Genomic DNA, 23,510 nt, shown 5'->3' on the forward strand with positions numbered 1-23,510 from the left:
GGTTTTCATCAAATTGGGAAATGTTTTTGTCATTGTTTCTTCAAATACTTTGTCTCTTCGTCCCCCAAGTCTGTGTCACACAGCTCATAGTTTATGTTTTCTAGCCCTTTTTCGGTATTTTAGTTTCTTATGTTATCTTCACGTCATTCATCTTTTCTTCTGTGAAACTGAATCTGTTCGTACTACGCCTTGCAGTTTTCATCTCAAGGCAGTAGATTTGCTTTCTTAAAATCTTCTGTATCTACCGAACATGTTTGATTTTTCCTCTGTGTGAGGAAAAATGTGTGACACAAGTTTTCATTTTAATGTCCTTGTCTACTTTATCATTTGTACCTTTTCTGAGTCAGTTTTGATTGAATTTTTTTCATTTTGGTCATAATTTCCTGTTCCTTTGCAAGTCTGGCAGCTTTTTTTATTGAGTGCCACACTTTGTGAATTTTGCCTTTCTGGTTATTGTGTATTTTTGCATTCCTATAAATATTCTTGACCTTTGTTCTAGGATGTGACTTGGAAACAATGTGAACCTTTCAGATGCTTTTTTATTTATTTCATTTTTTATTATGTTATGTTAATCACCATGCAGTACTTCATTAGTTTTTGATGTAGTATTCCATGACTCATTGTTTGCATATAACACCGAGTGCTCATTGCAATACGTGCCCCCCTTAATACCCATCACTGGGCTAACCCATCCCCCCACCGCCTCCCCTCTGAAACCCTCAGTTTGTTTCCTAGAGCCCATAGGCTCTCATGGTTCGTCTCCCTCTCTGATTTCCCCCCACTTCATTTTTCCCTTCCTTCTCCTAATGTCCATGCTTTTCCTTATGTTCCATGTATAAGTGAAACCTTAACCATAATTGTCTTTCTCTGCTTGACTTACTTCCCTTAGCATAATCCCCTCCATTTCCATCCATGTCGATCCAAATGATGGGCATTCATCATCTCTGATGGTTGAATGATATTCTGTTGTATATATGGACCACATCATCTTTATCCATTTATCTGTTGGAGGTCATCTCAGCTCCTCCTGCCATTTGGATATTGTGGACATAGCTGCTTTGAAATTGGGGTGCATGTGCCCCTTCTTTTCACTACATCTGTATTTTTGGGGTAAATACCCAGCAGAAAGACCCCAAAAGTAATAGGCCAGAAATTTACAGAGATAATCTATAGAAACAAGGACTTCACAGGCAAAATGATGGCAATAAAACCATGTCTTTCAACAGTCACTCTGAACACGAATGGCCCAAATGCTCCTGTGAAATAACACAGGGTTGGATAAAAAGACATGGCCCATCCGTATGTTGTCTACAAGAGACTCATTTTGAACCTGAAGATACATCCAGACCAAAAGCGAGAACCATTTTTCATGTCAGCGGACCTCAAAAGAAAGCTGGGGTAGCAATTCTCGTATCAGACAAATTTGATTTTAAGCTAAAGACTTCAGTAAGAGATACAGAAGGACACTTAATCATTCTTAAAGGTCTATCCAACAAGAAGATCTAACAGTTGTAACTTTCTGTGCCCCCAGCATGGGAGCAGCCAACTACATAAGCCAATTGTTAAAATAAGAAAAACATATGGATAATAATACTTAATAGTAGGACACCTCAACGCTCCAGTCTCAGCAACAAACAGATCATCTAAACAGAAGATCAGCAAAGAAACAAGAGTGTTGAATGTTGAATGACACAGTGGACCAGATAGACTTTATACATTCTGTTATATTCTAAATATATGTGGAACATTCCACCCTAAAACAACAGAATACTCATTCTTCTTGGATGCTCATGGAACTTTCTCCAGAATAGATTACATACTGTGTCACAAATCAGGTCTCAACTGATACCAAAAGATTGCGATTATCCTCAACTGTTGCTTTTAATTGCTGCATTTAGTCTGGAGTTTATTTTTCTCCACTAACAAGGCAGGACTCTTGTTTGTACTTAACTTGTACCCCACAAGTAATGAGTTTTTCCACACTGGCTCCTGAAAACAGGCATTGTTTGTGGTCCTGCTCAATTTCAGTTTCTGTTTTTCTATTACCCTTTAGGATGGCCTGGGATAGTTTCCTCACACCACTGATCAGTACTCTGCTTCAATCCCTGAGGGCTTCCTCCCTAGATCTCTGGAGTCCGTCTTTTGTGCCACTCTCTCTTTTCCAGGACTCTTTGGAGCCGCGCTGTGAGTGCTCCTTGCCTTGGTTTCCCCCAATTTTTAGCTGCATCCACTTACCTCCAAGAGTCTTCTCCCCTTGGAGTCCCTCTCCCTGCTTTGTAGCCTGGAAATGTGCTTGAGGCAGTAAGGCTTACCTCACATGTTCCGTGACTCAGGGATCACTGTTCTTTGTTGCTTGATGTCAGTGTCTGGAGAACTGGTGTTTTCTAGTATTTTGCCCCCCTTCTTTTTTTCTCCCATTGTTTCAGGTCGGCAGTTAAATCTATCCCTCTAACTCCATCTTGACTGGAAGACTTTATAAATTATGGAGCATTGTGACTCTTTTGTCCATGCCATATATGTAACAGAAGCTTTCCTTATGATTAGATTGATTGATTTACTGCAGTGCGCAGTGGCAGGTGGAGAAGAGTGAACACTGGATTCTGGGTTCCTTTCCCTGGCCCTTCTCTTCCCTGCTTCAGAGTGGAAGACTCTCAGACATATAACCCTGGCGGGGGATGAGGATTGTCTCCTTGCAGAGCGCTCTGAAGAGGCTCTCTTGTGAAGGTACCAAAGTTATGGTACACGATGCCATGCGTGGCCGTTCCAGGTGGGTGGGGAGGGAAGGGCTCAGGCCTTACATCTGTGTCCTACCTGATTTGGTGGGTTCATCTACCTTGGTTAATTAGAGTGATGATTGGCTCTGGTTACTTAGGCCAGTGATGGGACAGGACTCAGGGGTGGGAAGAGTTCCTGGATTTGAGTGGAACGATTCCAGGACAGGGAAGACCACAGAGGGAGCAGGACCATAGTAAGAGAGCTCTGTTTGTTTCTTCTTCCTGTGGTACCACATTAGCGTGTAGAACTTTATCCTTCACACCTCAGTGCTTTTCCTTGGCTCCACGTATGCCCACGTAGCAGCCATCGCCTCACTTCATAAGTCTGGTGGGAAGGACCAGAGGAAATACTTTGGCCTCTTCAGGTCATTTAATCTCTCTTAGTCATTAGTCTTCACTCTGCTGTTGTATCTCAAAAGCAGCCACACACGAATACATATTTGTGGCCGTGTTCTAATAAAACTTTACTTAAAAAAAGTGGGAGGGGCAGGAGTTGACCCAAGGGCTATAATTTGCCAACCCCTGCCTCAATTCAAGTCCTCACTTTACTGGGTTATTTGATACTTTGTGTGGTTCCCCTGTTATGATTGCTTCCAGAAACCATCGCCAGTTCTACCTGTCTTAAAACACAGATCTCATCATGTTACTGACCGACTGACTAATTTCTGGCTTCCTTTAACATTCCCAGGAAAGGTCAGAATTATCTTACCCTCAAAGCCTCCATAGTCTGACCCTTTTTATATTTCTCGTCTTACCTCTAGTGATTCCCCATCTGTTGCATACCGTCTTCTCGGCATGTTTTCCTGCCCTGTGATTATCCATGAGCTTTACTTTTTCTGGTATGTTTTCTCCCTTCCTATTACATTATACGTGTTTATTGAAACCACCATCCTGCCTTGGGAACCCTGTTTATATCCCATCTTCTTTCAGAAGAATTCCAGAGCCCCTCAGGTGCAGGCCGTTTCTCCTTCTTCACGCTGTTTGAGCACTCCTGTGGTGCACTCTCCTGATTTGCTCTTCATCAGAAACGTGTGTGTGTGTGTGTGTGTGTGTGTGTGTTTCTTGTTGACCCATAGCCCCTCCTGCGGTGAGAGGTGTGCCCTCTTGTGACCTCTGTAGTCTAGCGCCAAGTCAGACTCTGAGCAGAAATGTGTCAGGTGTGTGTTTGAGGTGGCACATAAAGACCCATGTCTTGGGTGGGGGGCCTTGCCCCTAACCCTAACCCTAACCCTGTCGGGGCGCGCTCCTGGGCCCAGGCAGCGGCAGGCCTGGCTGTCCCATCTCCACTGCTGCCACCGCTTCCTCAATGGCCTCTTGCCCTTTGGTTCCACAGAGCTGCGGTGCAACCCTGGACAGTTTGCCTGTCGCAGCGGCGCCATCCAGTGCATCCCCCTCCCCTGGCAGTGTGACGGCTGGGTGACTTGTGAGGATGAGAGCGACGAAGCCGACTGTCCAGGTGAGTGTGTAGGGCCGCCCTCGACCCCACCTCCATCACAGCTATGTGACTGTGCTTCCGTCGGTGGGGGGACGGGGGGTGTCCACTGCAGCCCAGGTGGTAGCCATTCACTGGAAGCTTACATTGAGCTGAAACCCTCCCCTCTCAGCCTTCTCTCTCTCTCTAAGAATAACTGCTCAACACAGGCAGATCCCAGAATTTGCAAAGTTGCAGGGGCAGGGCTGGGGTGAGGCAAGAGAGGTGCCCAGGATGGTATGTTTCTGTTGGCACTGCTGGCCCCGAGAGCAGCGCCCCTGAAATGTGGTACCCTCTTACCGCCTCCTCACCTGCCTCTGGAGGTGGGTGCTCTTTGAGACTTGGCTAGAATCCTGATGAGGGTCATTAGACGGGCTTTGGCTCTACCAACCCGTCCTGCTCGCTCAGCCCTAGTAAATTTCCACCTGGGGATTTTCTCCTGACAATGCATGGGCTCCTAAAGATATATGCAGATGCCACAGAAAGTTTAAACTGTTGGTTCTCCACTTGGTTTCTGCCCCAGCACCCTCAGGGAGTGTAACACGCCCCATGAGAAATGGTGTTCACTGCATCCCTGGTTCTTTTGGGTTAGGATGGAATATGTAGTATCTTGGATTTGCCCATACATGTGTGTGTGACACACACACATACATGATCACACACACACACACGCACACACACTAATTTAAGACCCAGGTAGCACCAGTAAAGCCCCTAAGAAGATGTGTTTATTCTACCTTGAGAACCTCAGACCGAATAATTTTTCAGCCTAGCATTTTAATTTCTTGATATTCTAGTTTGGTTTTGCTTTACCAACCTGATTTATTGCTGTTTTCCCTTGAATGGGTAAGCTGGACTGTTTCTTATGCCCACTCTGTGATGAATTTTCTAGCCACATGCTTCATTCATGCCTTTTTCTTTTCCTGGGATCCTCTTGTTCTGTTTTCATGTGGACGGATCTTGCCTGTCCTTCAAGACTTGTCTCAGATGATACCACAACAAGCAGGCATCTCTGGGCCCTCGGGGTGGAGGTTAGCTTCTGCCAGCACCTCTTCTCTCTCTCTGACAACATCTAGAACCACCAGTAATTCTCACCATTACCTGTGCCCATGCTTGATCTCTCCTTCCAGACTGTGAGCTCCCCGAAAGCAGGAGACCTGTCCTCTTCCTAAGTGTGACCTGGCCTAGGACGGAGGTCCTTTTTAACATTTGGTAAATGGAAGGAGTGTTGTAATTCCTGTGGGTCAGGTACTGAAGAAAAACCAGTTACCTCAACCCTGGGTATCAGGTAGGGTATCAAATACAAGGCAACATTTGAGCTTGGGACAGTACTTTGAAGGGGGTTCCGAGTAAGAAGTGGAGGTAGTCTGGTCAGACTGTTTGCCTGAAAAGATGGCCTTTAGAAGGGATCGCAGTTACCCCTCAAGCCTGTTCATTGGATTACGCACGTCTCTAGTTGAGGTACTTGCCTTTGCAAATGAGTTTGAATGGTGGCCGCTGGGGCAGAAGCTTCTGGGACAGCCCTGTGTCTGGGAACCCACCTGCTCCTTCCTTAGGTCACAGCCTGGACGGCACGAGCTACCCTGTGCTTGGGCTGCTGGTGCTTCGTGTTGTGTCAGCTGTTGAGGACCGGCGGTTGTGATTGGGATCTTCCCTGGGTCTGCCTTATGGTATGAAACTTCATAGCCTCCTAGAGAATATTCTGAACAAAGAACCAAATGATTCTTGACTGGTTTTCGAGTGGGAGGACGACTTATTGCTGATCGCAAAGCGCTTTTTGGCTTTGCTTTTAGGGTTGTATGTAATAACTGTTCTGTTGTGTAGGTACAGAAAACAGTGGTTGGCATTCTAGTTCATCTTGTTCATTTCTCCATCCACTGTGGACTTGATAAAGGCAGGGACTAGATTTTATTTCTCTTCTGTCCCACAAGGTCTGGCACAGGAGGTCACAAGTCACTTAGCACAAGTGTTGATGTGAGATTATAGAGGTAGCCATATTTTCTCCCCAGACAGAAATAAAGTCTGTTTAACAGGAGCCTGGAGTTCAGCTTAGATAGTGTGCTCCAGGCCCTAGCCACTGAGGGCACAATGATCATGGCAGTGTGTGGAAACTCATGGAGCCCTGATAGGGCCAAGGAGTGTTTGAGAAAGAGTGGGAGGGCTGAGGTGCTGTTGGACCTCCTGGCTCACTCCTGGCCTCCCCTTGCGTCTGGTCCCTGTCTGTCCCGTGATGTAGTGCCACACCATGATCCAGGTGGGCAGTAAGCTTTGATTTCTAATTAGTCTTAAAGCTGGGATTGTGAGGGGCGCCTGGGTGGCTCAGTGGGTTAAAGCCTCTGCTTTCGGCTCAGGTCATGATCCCAGGGTCCTGGGATCGAGCCCCGCATCAGGCTCTCTGCTCAGCAGGGAGCCTGCCTCCCCGTCTCTCTCTGCCTGCCTCTCTGCCTACTTGTGATCTCTATCTGTCAAATAAATAAATAAATAACCTTTAAAAAATATAAAAAAAAAAAAAGGGCGCCTGGGTGGCTCAGTGGGTTAAGCCGCTGCCTTCGGCTCAGGTCATGATCTCAGGGTCCTGGGATCGAGTCCCACATCGGGCTCTCTGCTCAGCAGGGAGCCTGCTTCCCTCTCTCTTCTCTCTGCCTGCCTCTCCATCTACTTGTGATTTCTCTCTGTCAAATAAATAAATAAAATCTTTAAAAAAAAAAATAAAAAATATTTTAAAAAAGCTGGGACTGTGAGAAATGTAAGTTATGAAAATGAACGAATAATAAATATAATACTTGTTTCTCACGTCTCTGAATCAAAAATTGCTGAAATTTTGTCATATTTTCTGTTTTGTTGTTGTTTTTTCTTTTTTTAGATTTTATTTATTTATTTATTTGACACAGAGAAAGAGAGAGAGATCAGAAGTAGACAGAGAGGCAAGCAGAGAGAGAGGGAGAAGCAAGCTCCCCGCCAAGCAGAGGGCCCTATGTGGGGCTCGATCCCAGGACCCTGAGATCATGACCTGAGCCAAAGGCAGAAGCTTAACCCACCGAGCCACTCAGGAGCCCCTAAATTAATTTTTTTGAACATCATGAATATGTTAAATTCTTATTAACATTCCTACCAACTCCCCTACCCCCCCACACACACACACACAAAGAAGAAAGAAGAAAAATCTTTGTGTATGGGGAGGGGAGTGTGGACAGGGAGTTAGCTGATAACTGCCTTTGCTGTGGCCTTCCCGTCTATGGGGAGGGGAGTGTGGACAGGGAGTTAGCTGATAACTGCCTTTGCTGTGGCCTTCCCGTCTATGGGGAGAGTTTAAATAAACCTGTGAGAAGCCCTGGCCATGCTTGGTTAGGCTTTTGAACATGGGCTTCAGGACTTCTGGAGGGACTGTAAGAGATTACGTTATTGTCCTCCTGAAAGCCTGTTAAATTATAGTAAAAGAGTATAGAAGATATGAAAGATGTAAAATGGAAAAAGATGGAACAGCAGGCCAGTAATTTCAGTATGTTTTTGGAAGATAGGAAATGGATGGTGCTAGATACAGTCTGGACATTCAGTACATTGCCTGCATTTCCAGGGCTGGAAGGCTGGAGCTCTCTTATTCAGACCCCACTGCCAGTGGGCTTTGGCTCTCACTTAGCCCAAGAGATCCTTCCCATGAAGTCTGGAAGGTAGAGGGAGGTGGACTCTCTTCCTCTGGCAGTGGTGTGGGGGTGCGCGGGTGAGGGAGCACATTGGCCTCCATAGCGGCCTCCTGTCTGCTGTCATAGGACTGTAGAGCAGCTGTGATGGGCGGAGGTTTCCTGCGGGTTCCTGTCCTGTGGGTGGTGTCCCGAGTTGGGACTAAAGCCGCAGAGGCGGAGTGGAAGGCTAGAGGTGGCTCACTTTTGTGCACACTCCAGCCTCTGCAGTTGCTCTGAAAGTACCTGATACCCCGTATTAAACCCCTTGTTTTTGAAATACCTAGCATGGCTTCTGTTCTTCTGACTGAACCATCTTTGATGTAAATGGAAACTAAAATAAGATGCATAAAGTTCCTTAATGGAGAAAAATGTAGTGGAGACATTAAAGATTTGAAAAATGTAATGGAGACATTAAAGATTTGAATAAATAGAGACAGGATATTCTTGGCTAGGAAGACTCAGTGTGGCCTGTTCTTAGATTGATCTGTGGAGTCAGTGCATCTACAAAGGGGTTTTTGGGAAATGTGACAAGTCAGTTTTAAAATGTGCAGAAGATAAAGTCCTAATATTGTAGGACACTCTGAAGAAGAGTAAGGTGTGAGCAGTTGCCTTACCTGTGCCAAGGCTTATGTTATCGTTGGCTCAGGGAAGCACAGATTGGCCCATGGAACAGAAGAGCTGCCAGAAACAGACCTGAGAAACGATATATGGCACAGGTGGAATTACATATCACTGGGCAGAGGCTAGGTTCCCCAATCGTAGCACTGTGACAGTTGGGAGAGCATGTATATAAAATGTACAGAAAAATTAGTTCCAGGTTAATTGAAGAAAACCTTCTAGAACACACACAATCTAGAAGAATATCTTTATGACCTTGGTAGGAAAGTTTGTTGTTGTTGTTGTTTTTTAAGTCACAAGGATAATCAATTCTAAAATAAAAATGACCAGTTTTACTAGATTAAAATTAAGATATTCCCTTTTCCAAAAGGTACCTGTAAAGAATGTGAACAGACAAGCCACAGAGTGGGAATAAATTTGCAATATGTATAACACATAAAGGATTATAGTCCAGCACACATAAAGAACTCCTACATGTGGACAAAAGACACATGGGCATGTCACGGAAAAATTAACAAGAACAGTGGTTAAACAGATAGAAAGATATTCAGCCTCATTAGAATTCCAAGGCCACAGTGAGATTCCACTTTACAGTTACTTAAATAGGCAGAAATTAAGATGTCTCTTGGCAAAAATTAAGGTATTGACAAAACCAAGTGTTGGAGAGGATGTGAGTGACTCGGAAATCTTACCTGCTGCTGGTGAGGGGGATAAACTGATGTACCTGCTTTGGAAAACTGGCATTAACTTACGAAGTTGAACATTCTCATATTCTGTGGTCCAGGATTTTCATCTGGGGAGCTCTAGAGAGGTTCTTGCAGCACTCTTCATACTAATAAACATCTTGGAAACAGCCCAGATGTCTGTGTTCACATCATGGCGATTATGGACCAAACAACAGTGAGTGAATAGTAGGTCCTTGTGACAACATCACTGGATCTTAAGAGCAGCATGTAGGTGACAAAGGCAACTTGCCAAAAAACACAACACCATAAAGACAAGCAAAAGTGACCATTGTCTTATGTACATACATACAGGTGTGATAACAAAAAAGGCAAAATGGTGAAACAAAGTATAGGCTCTTGGTTCCTCCCTGGTGGGGAGACAGAGGAATAAGAAACAACCCTACAGCTCATGTCTGGATTCTGAAGTAGGGTGGGAGTAGGGGTGGAGGGCTCACAGCTGTATTTTATTATTAGGCTTTATTTCTTACATTTGTGTTACATATGTTCTTTGGAATATGCCAGATACTATGTAGGCTTTTTTTTTTTTTTTTTTTTTTCCTTTAAGAAAAGCTAGTAGGAGGAGAGTGAACTTAGCACAGCAGAGAAACTGTAACTGTGAGCCTGGTTGAGGGAAAAATGATTAGGAAATGAACTGGTTTGACAGGCAGCACCACTGAAAGGCTTGGTGCTCTAAATACTGAGGCTGGTGGGCACCTGGCATGGGAATGGATCAGTTGGTGGGATTCTTTCACCATGGGTCTCCCTTCCTTGCTACACAGAGCTAGATGACCCCTCCCACCAGCAGCCAGGAACTTCATTTTGTAGACCAGCACTGCCCTATTAGTAGCCCCGAGTCACGTGTGGCTATTGAGCACTTGAAATGTGGCCATTTCGAGCAAGGACAGACTACAAGTGTAAAGTACACGCCAAATATCAGACTTGGTACAACAAAAAAGTAAAACACCCCATTAATACTTTTTTACATTGGTTATGTGTTGAAATGATAGTATTTTTAATATATTGGGTTAAATTACATTATTAAAATTAATTTCATTTCTTATTGAAATGTGGCTTGCATTTTATTTCTGTTGGATAGCACTTGTACTTAATTTTGGCAAAATAGGAGACACCAGGCCCAGCAGGCCAAGCAGAGGGCAACTGTGGAGCTTGAGAACAGAAGAATTTAGAGAAATTCTCTCTGGGGACAGGTGAGACCCTCAGCCATATCTTCAACCCAACTAAAAAGCTGACTCTCCCACTGTGCTCCCCCACCTTGAGGCTCATCTGAACCCCACTAGTGTTTACAGAGCCTCTGATAAGCTGAACCACTTTACTCTTAAACCTGAAAGAGAGCTGGTGCTTTCTAGACTCTGGAAGAAAACATCTGGGTGCTTACTGGACTCTGAACAAAGCATCCTAGACCAGAAGAGTCCAAACAAGGTGACCTGAGGTGGCTAATTCTGCTCTATGTAAAATGATGGTCAGATGTGGAGGTTCAGAACCAAGCTGCTGGGGCTGGAACCTTGTCTCCACCACTTAACTGGCTGTGGTCCTCTGAACAGGCCGGTTTTGAACTTCATTGTCTTCATCTGTAAGATGGCCAAAGTAACAGTACCTGCCTCTTAGGGTTCTTTTGAGGCTTTTAAATAACTTGATAACTATAAATTGTTTAGACCAGAACATGGCACATAATAACCTCTCAATATATATTAGAAGTGGCTTATTTTATTAATTCAGGGAAGAATAAGCAAACTTTGAAAGTTTATTCTGACATCTTTTGAACTGTCAGTCTAAGAAACTCCAACCCCTCATCCTCACATTATCACTGCCAGCCCCCCACATACACATGGAAAAAAAAAAAAAAAAAACCCCAGAGAGTAGCTGGTTCTATAACTTTACAGAAGCTCCCAAAACAGTCACAGGTCTAAGGAACACCCAGTCAAAAAAAGCCTCACTGAAATGGTAGATTTTGTGGCATGTTTACTCCTCTCTGCCCCACCCACTTCCCACCAGGCACAGGAGGTCTGAAGAAAGCAACAGCCCAGCTTGAAAATCTCTGTTTCTAACAGAATGGAGCCGGGCAGTCCTTAACTTGAAACACTCTAGCTTGTCTGGGGACTGTCTGAGGGACTGATCTCTTTTCTCTGACTGGAAGCTCAGATCTCAGGCTGTGAAAAGCTGTGGACAGTGGAAAAAAGGGCTCCTGAAAGCTGCAGGGGGACTGCAGAGCTGTAGTCCTGGGGCAGGGGAATAGGGGTAGAGGGATGCAATAGAATACTTAAGAATATTGAGAAGCTGGGTGACAAGTCTCTATGAAATTAAGATTTCTTTTTCTTTCTTTCTTTTTTTTTTTTTTTAAAGATTTTATTTATTTATTTGACAGAGAGAAATCACAAGTAGGCAGAGAGCCAGGCAGAGAGAGAGAGAGAGGAGGAAGCAGGCTCCCTGCCGAGCAGAGAGCCCGATGCGGGACTCGATCCCAGGACCCTGAGATCATGACCTGAGCCGAAGGCAGCGGCTTAACCACTGAGCCACCCAGGCGCCCCGAAATTAAGATTTCTTAAACAGCCATCTATACTTAGGAATAAAAAAAGTTCACACACAGGCCTAGGCAAGATACATACCCAAGTGGTCCCAAGGTTCAGAACAAATCGTGCTAATTAGCGAAGGAGTTTAACACCGAGCCAGTCTGCAAAGATTGGGAAAGGTGGCTGTATATTCAGATGATTAATTTTCAACAAAAACAAAATCACAAGTTATACAAAGGAAGAGGAAAATATGGCCCATTTAAAGGAATAAGATTAGGTGGCAGAAACTATCCTTGAGAACACAGACATTGGACATACTAGACAAATGTTTTAAAACTATCTTAAATGTGCCCAAAGAGCTAAAGGAAAACACCAAGAACTGAAGGAACTCAGGATAACAATATGAACAAAATGAGAATACCAACAAAGAGAAAGAAATTATAAAGAAAAACACTGTAACTGAATTGAAAAATCCCTTAGAAAGGTTGAATAGTAGCCTCCACCAGTCAGAAGAAAGACTAAGTGAATTTGTAGGGCATTGAAACTACTAAGTCTTTGGAACAAATGAACAAAGAAAGGGGACTAGAGCCTTGGGCACTTACAGGATCACAGTAGCTATCAACAATAGCAGAATACACATGTTTTCTCCTCCAGTACACATATAATAATCTGCAGGATAGACCATATGTTAGGCACAAAAGTCAATACATTTAGAAGGTTGAAATTATACAAAGTATGTTTTCCAATTAACAATGGAACAAAACTAGAAGTCCCCAGTAGAAGGAAAGGGGGAAAATTCACAAATATGTGGATATTCAGTAGCACACTCTTATTTAAACATGGTCAGTGTCAAGAAGACATCACGAAGGAAACTAGAAAATATTGAGACGCGGGGCGCCTGGGTGGCTCAGTGGGTTAAGCCACTGCCTTCGGCTCAGGTCATGATCTCAGGGTCCTGGGATCGAGCCCCGCATCGGGCTCTCTGCTCAGCAGGGAGCCTGCTTCCTCCTCTCTCTCTGTCTGCCTCTCTGCCTGCTTGTGATCTCTCTGTCAAATAAATAAAAAAAAAAAAAAGAAAAAGAAAATATTGAGACAAATGAAATGAAAACACAACATACCAAAACCACTGGGATGCAGTGGAAACAGTGCTACGAGGGAAATTACAGCTGTAAATGTTACATTAAAAAAGAGATCTTAATTCAACAACCTAACTTCACAGGAAGAAAGGAACTTAAGGAACTAGGAAAATAAAGAACTAAAACCAAAGCTAACAGAATGAAGAAAATAAAGATTAGAACAGAGGTAAATAGAAAGTAGAAAATCTAGAAAAAAATCAGCAAAACCAAAGATCAAAAAAATTGACAAGCCTTTAGCTAGAAGGACTAAAGAGAGAACACCCAAATAACTAAAGAGACGGAATTGACATTATTACCAATTTTACAGAAATAAAAAGGTTTATGAGAGAGTACCTGAAGAATTGTGTGCCAACAAATTGGGTGACCTAGATGAAATGGAAAATTCCCAGATACAAGCTTCCAGAAGCAAATTACAGACCAATATCCCATGAACACTGATGCAAAAATTCTGAGCCAAGTTAGGAAACAAAATCTAACAACACATTAAGATGATTATATGCTGTAACCAAATGGATTTACTCTTGGAATGCAAGGATGGTTCAACAAAGTAAATCAATGTAACATACCACACTAAGAAAATGTAGAGGAGGAAATCACAGCATGTTGTAAAATTAACCATTCTTTCATGATACAAACACTCAACAAGCTAGGAATAGAAGAAAACTACTTAGAAATAATAAAGGCCTGTAGCTGTGGGCACACCCACAGCTGATATCCTACTCAGTAGTAAGGACTGAAAGCTTTTCCTCTAAGATCAGAAACAGGACAAGGATTTTACCATTTCTGTTCAACATGGGATTGGAAATTAATTCTAGCCAGAGCAATTAGATAAGAAAATAAAGGCAACAGAATTGGGAAGGAAGAAGTAAAATTATCCCTGTTCACAGGTGGCATAACTTTATATGTAGAAAATCCTAAAGATTACACACACACACACACACACACACACACACACACACACATTATTGGTACTAATAAAATTCTGCAAAGTTTAAGGACATAAAATCACAAAAAGTTATGTTTTTATACACTTAACAATGAACAAACAAAATGAAGGAGACTGGCCCATTTTCAATAGCATCAAAAAGAATAAAACACTTAGGAATAAATTTAACCAAAAAGATGAAAAACCTAGTACACTGAAAACTATGAAACATTGCTGAAAGAAATTAAAGAAGATATACATGAAAGACATCCCATGTTCGCAGACTGGAAGAGTTAGGAAGCTGTCAGTACTACCCAAGCAATGCACAGGTTTAGTACAATCTCCATCAAAATGCCAAAAACCGTATTTGCCAAAATAGGAAACTACATCCTAAAATTCGTATAGCCAAATCATTCTTGGAAAAGAATAAAGTTGGAAATCTCACACTTGTGATATTAAAACTTGCTACAAAGCTGCAGTAATCGCGACAGTGTGATTCTGGTATATAGGCCAATGGAATAGAATAGAGAACTCAGAAATAAACCATATATATGGTAAAATTATTTTCCACATGAGTATGGTTCATGGGTGGGGAGAATAGTAAATGGTGCTGGGAAAACTGGATAGCCACATACATGCCAGAGAACCTTCACTTAAACTGTGTACAAAAATCCAACATGGGTCAAAAACCCAAGCATAAGAGCTAAAACTACAAAACTTATAGAAGAAAACATAAGAAAAAAGCTTAATGACATTGGGCTTGGCAATGATTTCTTACAGGTAGCACCTATAACATAGCAAAGGAAACACGGATTGCATGGAGCACTGGGTGTGGTGAAAAAATAATGAATACTGTTTTTCTGAAAATAAATAAATTGAAAAAATTTAAAAAAAAACATAGCAAAGGAAAAATAGAGGTAAATTGAGCTGCATCAAAATTTAAAACTGCCGTAAAACATCCAACAGAGTGGATATCCATACGCAGCCTATGGATTGGGAGAAAATACTTGCAAATCATATCTGATGAAGGGCTAATACTGAGAATATATATTTTAAAAACCTACAACTCAACAACAACAAAAAAATCTGATTTTAAAAAATGAGCAAAGGAGGGACACCAGAGTGACTCAGTAGGTTAGTATCTACCTTCAGCTCAGGTCATAATCCCAGGGTCCTGGGACCAAGCCCTGCATCGGGCTCCCTGCTTAGCGGGGGCCTGCTTCTCCCTCTGCCTGCTGCTCTCCCTGCTTGTGCTCATGTGCATGTGCACTCTTTCTCTCTGACAGATAATTAAAAATCATTTTTAAAAATTTTAAAAATGGGCAGAAGACTGTCTCCATAGAAGATATGCAGATGGCCAACAAGCACATGAAAATGCACTCAACATCACTAATCATTAGGAAAGCTCAAATCAAAACCACCATGAGACACCACTCACACCCATAGGATGGCTGCTATCAAAACAAGTCATAGTGGAGATGATGGTGGGTTGTGGAGAAGTTGGAATGCTTTTGCACAATTGGTGGGAATGTGAAATGGTATGTCACTGTGGAAAACAGATTGTGGTTCCTCAGAAAATTAAAAATAGAACTACCATTAGATCCAGTAATTCCATTTTGAAAGAAAGGTATATGACCCATGTCCTTAAAAATGGTTAAATTTTTAAAATACTTAGTATTTGACAGAGAGAAAGCACAAGCAGGGGGAGCAGCAAAAGGAGAGGGAAAGGCAGACTCCCCACTGAGCAGGGAGCCCAGTGTGGGACTTGATCGAAGGACCCTGGGATCATGACCAGACCTGAAGGCAGCTGCTCAACCGACTGAGCCATCCAGGTGCCCCAGAAATGGCTAAAATTTTATATGTGTTTTGCCACAATGAAAATATGTACATATAAATACATACACAGTCTATTTTCTGAACACAAACAGAATGCTGTGAAAAGGCAAATTAAGAAAGCGCTCTTACCCATTGAAAAAATTAGTCTGGAAAATCCAGTATCTGATTAGTATAAGTTCCTTTCTTTTTTTAAGATTTATTAATATTTTTGAGAGAGGAGAGCAGCAAGAGGGACAGGGGAGAGGCAGAATCCCAAGGGGAGAGAGAATCCTAAGCAGGCTTGTGCAGAGTGCAGAGCCTGAGGCGGGGCTTGATCTCATGATCCTGAAATCACCACCCCAGCAGAAAGCAAGATTCTGATGCCCAACCGACTGAGCCACCCAGGTGCCCCCTCCTTTTAAAAGACTTTGTTTGAGAAAGCATGAGAGTGTGCATGAGTGGGGGTGGGAGAGGGAGAAGCAGACTCACTACTGAGCAGGGAACTTAATTTGGGCTCAGTCCCGGGACCCTGGGATTATGACCTGAGCAGAAGGCAGACACAACCAACTGAGCCACCCGGTCGCCCCATGGTTTTATTTTTAAGTAATCTCTACACCCAGTGTGGGGCTCAAATTCACAACAATGGAGACTAAGAGCCGCATGCTCAGGGCACCTGGGTGGTACAGTTTGCTAATAAGTTTATGACTCATGATTCTGGCTCCGGTTGTGATCTCTGGGAGTCGTGAAATCAGTCCCCATGTTGGGCTCCATGCTGGGTGTGGAGCCTACTTAAAATTCTCCCTCTCCCTCTCCACATGCTTGCTTGTGTACATGTGTTCTCCCACTAAAGAAATTTTTAAAAGGAGCTGCATGCCAACTGAGCCAGCCAGTTGGCCCAATAAGAGTTTTGGGGTTTTTTTGTGTGGTGGTGTTCTTTTTAAGATTTTATTTATTTATGGGGCGCATGGGTAGCTCAGTGAGTTAAGCCTTTGCCTTTAGCTCAGATCATGATCCCAGGGTCCTGGGATCGAGCCCCACATCAGGCTCTGTGCTTAGCAGAGAGCCTGCTTCTCCCTCTCTGTCTGCCTCTCTGCCTACTTCTGCCTACTTGTGATCTGTCAAATTAAAAAAAAAAAAATCTTTTAAAAAAAAGTATTTATTTATTTATTTATTTGAGAGTGAGAGAGCCTGCACAAGCAGGGGGTGGGACAGAAGGAGAGGGACAAGCAGACTCTATGCTGAGCGCAGAGCTCAATGTGGGGCTTCAACTCACAACCCTGAGATCATTAGCTGAGTTGAACTCGAGTTGGATGCTCAGTCAGCTGAGCCACCCAGCCACCCATCCCCCATAAGAATCTTTTATTTTTTTTAAGATTTTATTTATTAGGGAGTGAGAGCGAGCACAAGCAGGGCAAGTGGCATGGAGAAGGAGAAGCAGGCTCTCTGACAAGCAGGGAGCCTGATGTGAGCCACCAAAGGCAGACACTTAACCAACTGAGCCACTTAGGTGCCCCTATTTTTAATTATTTTTTTTTTAAGATTTTATGTATTTATTTGAGAGAGACAGTGAGAGAGAACATGAGCGAGGAGAAGGTCAGAGGGAGAAGCAGACTCCCCATGGAGCTGGGAGCCTGATGTGGGACTCGATCCTGGGACTCCAGGATCATGACCCGAGCCAAAGGCAGTCGTCCAACCAACTGAGCCACCCAGGCGCCCCCCCTATTTTTAATTTTTAAAAAAAATATTTTTTGATTTATTTGTCCTAGAAAGAGAGCACAAGCAGAGGAGCAGCAGGCAGAACAGCTAGAGGGAGAAGCAGGCTCCCTGCTGGGCAAGGAGTCTCATGGGGGACTCGATCCCAGGATCCTGGGATCATGATGTGAGTGGAACGCAGTTGCTTAGCCAACTGAGCCACCCAGGCATCCCAAGTTCTTTTTTAAAAATATAGGAGCAGGGGTCTTTTAGTCATGTAGCTTTGGAGTTAAGAGGGCATAATAATTTTTAGAAGACTTAGACAAGATACCTTGTATAATTGCAGTATGTCAGAAATACAGTCAACACCACACATCCAAAAGAGTGAGAGCACAGGTCCTGGTGAAAAGAGTAGGAATCAGAATCGCATGAGATGTTCAGCAGCGGCACCAGCGTGGGAAAACAATGGGGCAAGGCCATCTGGATCTGAAGAGGAGCTGATTTTAATTGTCTAAATCAGAATTTTAGTTGGAGTTGTATTAGGGTTATTTGTACACACGATCTGAATATTCAGATAGTTTTATAAGCCTTTTTATTTTAGAACTTAACCCTGATGTCCCCTGCCCTATTTCCCACTTCTCAGAAGCAAATACTTGAAATTTCTTTAACTATTGATTCACTTAGCATTTATCTGTGGGTCTCTAAATGCCATGGTTTTAGGCATTTTCTGTTGATTTTTCCTGAACAAGGTGGCTGACACTTTCCCCTTTGTCTTCTCACTCCCAGAGTTCTTGCTCCATCTGTGCTGCTGTTGGCAGGGCATGGAGGGGGATTCCATTTCCTTTTTGCTGGTGAAACATTTTGTCTTAAGCCAGAATTGAACATTGTCATCATCATCTTTTTGTTTTGATAACTTTATTGAGGTATGATTCATATACCGTAGAATTTGCTTGGTAAGTACAGTTTTTGGTGGTTTTTAGAACATTTTCAGAATCATCGCCCCAAGTGTAGAACTTTTTTGTCACCCCAGAATAAAACCCTGTGTCCATCAGCAGGCACTCTCCCATTTTCTCTCAAGCCTTAGCCCCTGGCAGCCACTCACTCACTTTCTGTTCCTGTGGATTTGACACTTCACATTTTATAGAAATGGAGTCATACAATATGCAGTATTTCGTGTCTAGCTTCTCTCAATTGGCATAATATTTTCAAGGTCCATCCATGTAGTTTTCTTTTTGTTTTACTTTTTAACAAAGTAAAACTTTTTAACAAAGTACTTTAAAGAAAACGTTTTATGTGTCTTAAGTAAGACTTTCAGGTTTTTAACACCTTTATTAAGATGCAGTTTTATGGGGGCGCCTGAGTGGCTCAGTGGGTTAAAGCCTCTGCCTTCCGCTCAGGTCATGATCCCAGGGTTCTGGGATCAAGTCCTGCATCAGGCTCTCTGCTCAGCAGGGAGCCTGCTTCCTCCTCTCTCTCTGACTGGCTCTCTGTGATCTCTGTCAAATAAATAAAAATCTCAAAAAAAAAAAAAAGATGTAGTTTTATGTACCATAAAATTTCTGACTTTTAAAAGCATACAAGTCTATGATTTTTGTGAAATTTAAAGAGTTCTGCAACTTTAGAGCATGTCTCTTGCCCCCAAAGATCCCCTGTCCATTTGTAGTCATTCCTTGTTCTCTCCGCCAGTCCCAGGCAACCACTAATCTATTTTCTTCGTCTTACAGACTTGCGGACTTCTGGACATTTCCTATAAAGGGAATCATACCATATGCCGCCTTTTATGTCTGGCTTCTTCCATGTGGCATCATGTCTTTGAGGCTCATCCATTTGCAGACTCTGTCAGTGGTTTGTTCCTTTTCACAGCAGATTTTCCATTCTGTGGCTTATGCCACATTTTGTTTACTCTTTCACTTTGATGAGCATTTGAGTTGCTTCCACTTTGTTAGTAAAGCTGCTATGAACTTTGCGAGTTTTCAAGGGGACATAGGCTTTCATTTGTCTTGGAAAGTACATAGGAGTGGGATTTCCGGGTCATATTGTAAATTTATGTTTCACTTTTTAAGAAATGGCCAAATGGTTTGTCAAAGTGGCTGTAGATTTACATTTAAAAAAAAAAAAGTCCTTAGCAGGAATAGAGCTCTCCTGATTTCCCCTCAGTTGTACATCTCCCATTTTATTCTGCTGGAGTGATTTTGCAGTCTCCTTCCCCAGAGCCACCTGACTTCACCTGTTGGTTTAGTGCTGATAGGGCCTGCTGCCCACCTTCCCGGCTGCCCTCTTGGGTTTTCCCTTCACCATCAGCATGGGTGAATCAGCAGGTTTCTCCCTCATGTCTGTCCACACTTGTCTGCCTGTGTCTCTTTCTCTCTCTCTCTCTCTCTCATGTTAGATCCTTTGTTTTTCAGTTTCCTATTTTGTTTTTTTCCCTCATTTAAGTAATGTACTGCTGTCTTTAATAACTTCTGCAGAAAAGGAACATGGAGATAAAAGTTTTTAGTTCCTTGCTTACATGTTTGAAAATTCCTTTATTTCACCCTCACACATGATACAGATTGAGCCGAATTTAGAATTACTAGCTAGAAATAACTTTCCCTTACAATTTGGAAGATCTTTCTCCATTTTTATGAGTTTTCAACATTGCCGATGCTGTAATTCTGGTTCTTTGAATGAAACCTGTTTTTGTTCTGGAAATTTTGAGTATCTTTTGATACATTGTGCTAGCCGCTTAGCAGATCTTTTCATCTTAGGAACTCATGCCTCTTGGTTTAGGGAAAGAAAACACTAGATTTTTTTTTTTCCTCTTCCATTTATCTTGTCTCTTTTTAGATGTGTTACTGGAAGTTGAAGCTCTTGGACTGATCTCCAGTTTTTTCAGTCTCTAGTTCTCCATCTCTTTGTCATTTTGTTTTACTTTAAGGAAGTTTCATTTCAGGGCGCCTGGGTGGCTCAGTGGGTTAAAGCCTCTGCCTTCGGCTCAGGTCATGATCTCAGGCTCCTGGGATCGAGCCCTGCATCAGGTTCTCTGCTCAGCAGGGAGCCTGCTTTCCCCCCTCTCTCTGCCTGCCTCTGCCTACTTGTGATCTCTCTCTCTCTCTGTCAAATAAATAAATAAAATCTTTTTTAAAAAATAATATCTTACTTTAAGGAAGTTTCTACTTGCACCACATCTTTTAACAGATTTTCATTTTTGCCATCATGTTGCATTTCTAGTGGATATTTTTCTTTGGGTGGGAGGGGTTAATGGTGTCTGTATTATGTTCCTTTTTAATAGCATCCCATTCTTGTTTTATGGATACAGTATTGTCTCTCACTTTGAGTATGTTAATGGCGTGTTTTTTTTTTTTTTTAAGATTTTATTTATTTATTTGACAGAGAAAGAGATCACAAGTAGGCAGAGAGGCAGGCAGAGAGATAGGAGGAAGCAAGCTCCCCACTGAGCAGAGAGCCCAATGCGGGCCTTGATCCCAGGACCCTGAAACTATGACCTGAGCTGAAGGCAGAGGCTTAACCCTCTGAGCCACCCAGGCTCCCATAATGGCATGTTTTTGTTAAGTGTCCTATAGACATTCCTTCTGTATTGTTTCCTCTGTGGTGTGGTGTTTTCATTTGTAGGCTCTCAGCAGAGGTTGGTGGGCCTTGCCTGTCTGCTGTGTGTAGCTGGAAGCTCTGTGCTTGTGGGCCTTCATGGACAGTGAACCAGCTGGATTGTTTCACTGGGAGTGTCCTCCCCTCGGGGACCTTTTTCTTGGGCTGGCCAGATTTTTTTTTTTAAGATTTTATTCATTTGATAGAGATCACAATTAAGCAGAGAGGCAGGCAGAGAGAGGGGGTGGGGGGAAGCAGGCTCCCTGCTGTGCAGAGAGCAGGATGCGGGGCTTGATCCCAGGACCCCGAGATCATGACCCGAGCTGAAGGCAGAGCTTCAACCCACTGAGCCACCCAGGCGCCCCGCGCTGGCCAGATTTTTCCATAGAGGAATGTTCCGGGCTTCTCGGAGGCTGGGGTTCTGGAAGGAGGGACTTGAGACTCTGCCCTCCCCAGCTAAGTACAGAACCCTGACTTTCAGTTGAACTGGTGTCCCTCAACCAAGAGACACCTGTTTGACCCTGTCTTCAGTAAGTCACCCATCTTTGCAGGGGTGAAGGAGAGACAGGGTTGCCTGAGCAAACCAAGTACAGGGGATGAGATCTGGGTTTGTCAGCTCCCTTCTACCCCTTACCTTCAATATGAGAAATTTCAAGTTTGTAGAAAAGGTACATGAGTGTTTATATTGCCTTTAGCTGCATTCACCTATCCATAGCAGTTTGCTACAGTTGTTGGTGGGGGAGAGAGAGAGAGAGAGCATAGGCAGCGGGGAGGAGGCAGAGAGAGGAAGAAGCAGGCTCTCTCCTGAGCAGGGAGCCCAATGTGGGACTCCATCCCAGCACCGGGAGATCATGACCTGACCCGAAGGCAGATGCTTAACTGACTGAGCCACCCAGGCGCCCCGCTAAGCTCCTATTTATTCATACCTCCAATTCTATTCTATACTCAAGTTCTTCCTCTCTTACTCCCATCTCATATTTTTATCTTCTTTTTCCCATAGTAAGAACTGTGTTCCCAACACCTTGTATATTTGTGTCCATTTGGCCAGTCCTAAAATACTTGTAGTTTTGGAATTACTACTCCTGTACCACTACCAAGAACTCATCTACTAGGTAGATTCCAGGATGTTTTTGTACTTTGTTAAATGTTAGTAGGCTGTTTCCCACTGATGGGGTGTGAGGTCAGTTCTCAAGTCAAAAGTCAACTAGCATTCATTCCTTGTTTTCTTTGGGGTGACTGTGTTAACATTTCATCCAGTTTGTATTTAGTTTTAGGACTTTGCCTTCTCATTTTATTGATTTATTTTTAATGTTTTTGTTTTGAGATATAATTCGTGTGCCATAAAATTCACCACTTTAAAATACACAATTTCACATTTTTTAATATACTCACAAGGTTGTGTAACTGACTTACTTATTTTTAGGATATGTAAAATGTAAGTAAGATTCAGAAGTTGTAACTGTATAAAAACATATATTTAAAAGTTCTCAGCAGGGGCACCTGGCTGGCTCAGTTGGTAAACCTTGTGACTCTTGATGTTGGGGTCATGAGTTCAGGCCCCACGTTGGCATAGAGCCTACAAAAAAAAAAAGAAAATCTTGGGGTGCCTGGGTGGCTCAGTGGGTTAAAGCTTCTGCTTTCGGCTCGGGTCATGATCCCAGGGTCCTGGAACCAAGTCCCGCATCGGGCTCTCTGCTCAGTGGGGAGCCTGCTTCTTCCTCTCTCTCTGCCTGCCTCTGCCTACTTGTGGTTCCTATCTGTCAAATAAATAAAATCTTAAAACAAAAACAAACAAAAAACTTCTCTTTCCTCTCCTTCTCTCTTTGCCCTGTTTTTACTCACATCCTATAGGTAAGTAATTTGATTAGTTTCTGGCTTATCTTTCTTGGGTTCTTGTTTTGTTTTGTTTTGTTTTGTTTGTCAGAGAGAGAAGACAAGGAGAGGGGGAAACAGGCTCCCCACTGAGTAAGGAGCCTATGCGGGACTTGATCCAAAATCAAGAGTCAGATGCTTAATTGACTAAGCTGCCAAAGGCGCCCATTTTTCTCTCTTTTAATTTAACAGAATACCCATAAAGTCACTATATTTATTCATAAAGATCTTTTTCATTCTTTTTTACAACTGTGTTGCACTCCATCCTAGGACCATATCATGCTTGCATATATATATATTTTTTTTTTATGTTTTTTTTTTCAAGATTTTTTATTTATTTGACAGACAGATCACAAGCAGGCAGAGAGACAGGCAGAGAGAGAAAGGGAAGCAGGCTTCCTGCTGAGCAGAGAGCCCAATGTGGGGCTTGATCCCAGGACTCTGGGATCATGACCTGAGCCACAGGGAGAGGCTTCAACTCACCGAGCCACGCAGGCGCCCTACCATACTTATGTTTAACTAGTCCTCCTATGGATGAGCCTTCAGGTTATTCTCATTAGTTTGCTATTAAATATAATGCCACAATAAATAACTTTATACATGTTTCCCCCCTTCGAATTGTTGAAGATGTACCTTCACTGTATATTCTTAAATACAGGATTGCTGAGTCAAAGGGTCAGTGTATATGT

General features: G+C 43.0%; 1 protein-coding gene across 5 annotated transcripts in view; it reads left to right on the plus strand.

Moving 5' to 3' along the window:
- DGCR2 (DiGeorge syndrome critical region gene 2) overlaps positions 1-23,510 on the plus strand; it is a 94,889-nt gene that overhangs the window by 29,188 nt on the left and 42,191 nt on the right. For 3 of the 5 annotated variants that reach the window (XM_059140409.1, XM_059140410.1, XM_059140413.1), the window contains exon 2: positions 4,108-4,230. The exons of the other annotated variants lie outside the window; for them this stretch is intronic. In XM_059140409.1, coding sequence (XP_058996392.1) covers positions 4,108-4,230 — 123 coding nt within the window. The remainder of the gene's footprint in view (positions 1-4,107; positions 4,231-23,510) is intronic. 5 annotated transcript variants of the gene reach the window in all.

The sequence above is a fragment of the Mustela lutreola genome, chromosome 11 (assembly GCF_030435805.1).
Source record: "Mustela lutreola isolate mMusLut2 chromosome 11, mMusLut2.pri, whole genome shotgun sequence".
NCBI lineage: Eukaryota > Metazoa > Chordata > Mammalia > Carnivora > Mustelidae > Mustela > Mustela lutreola.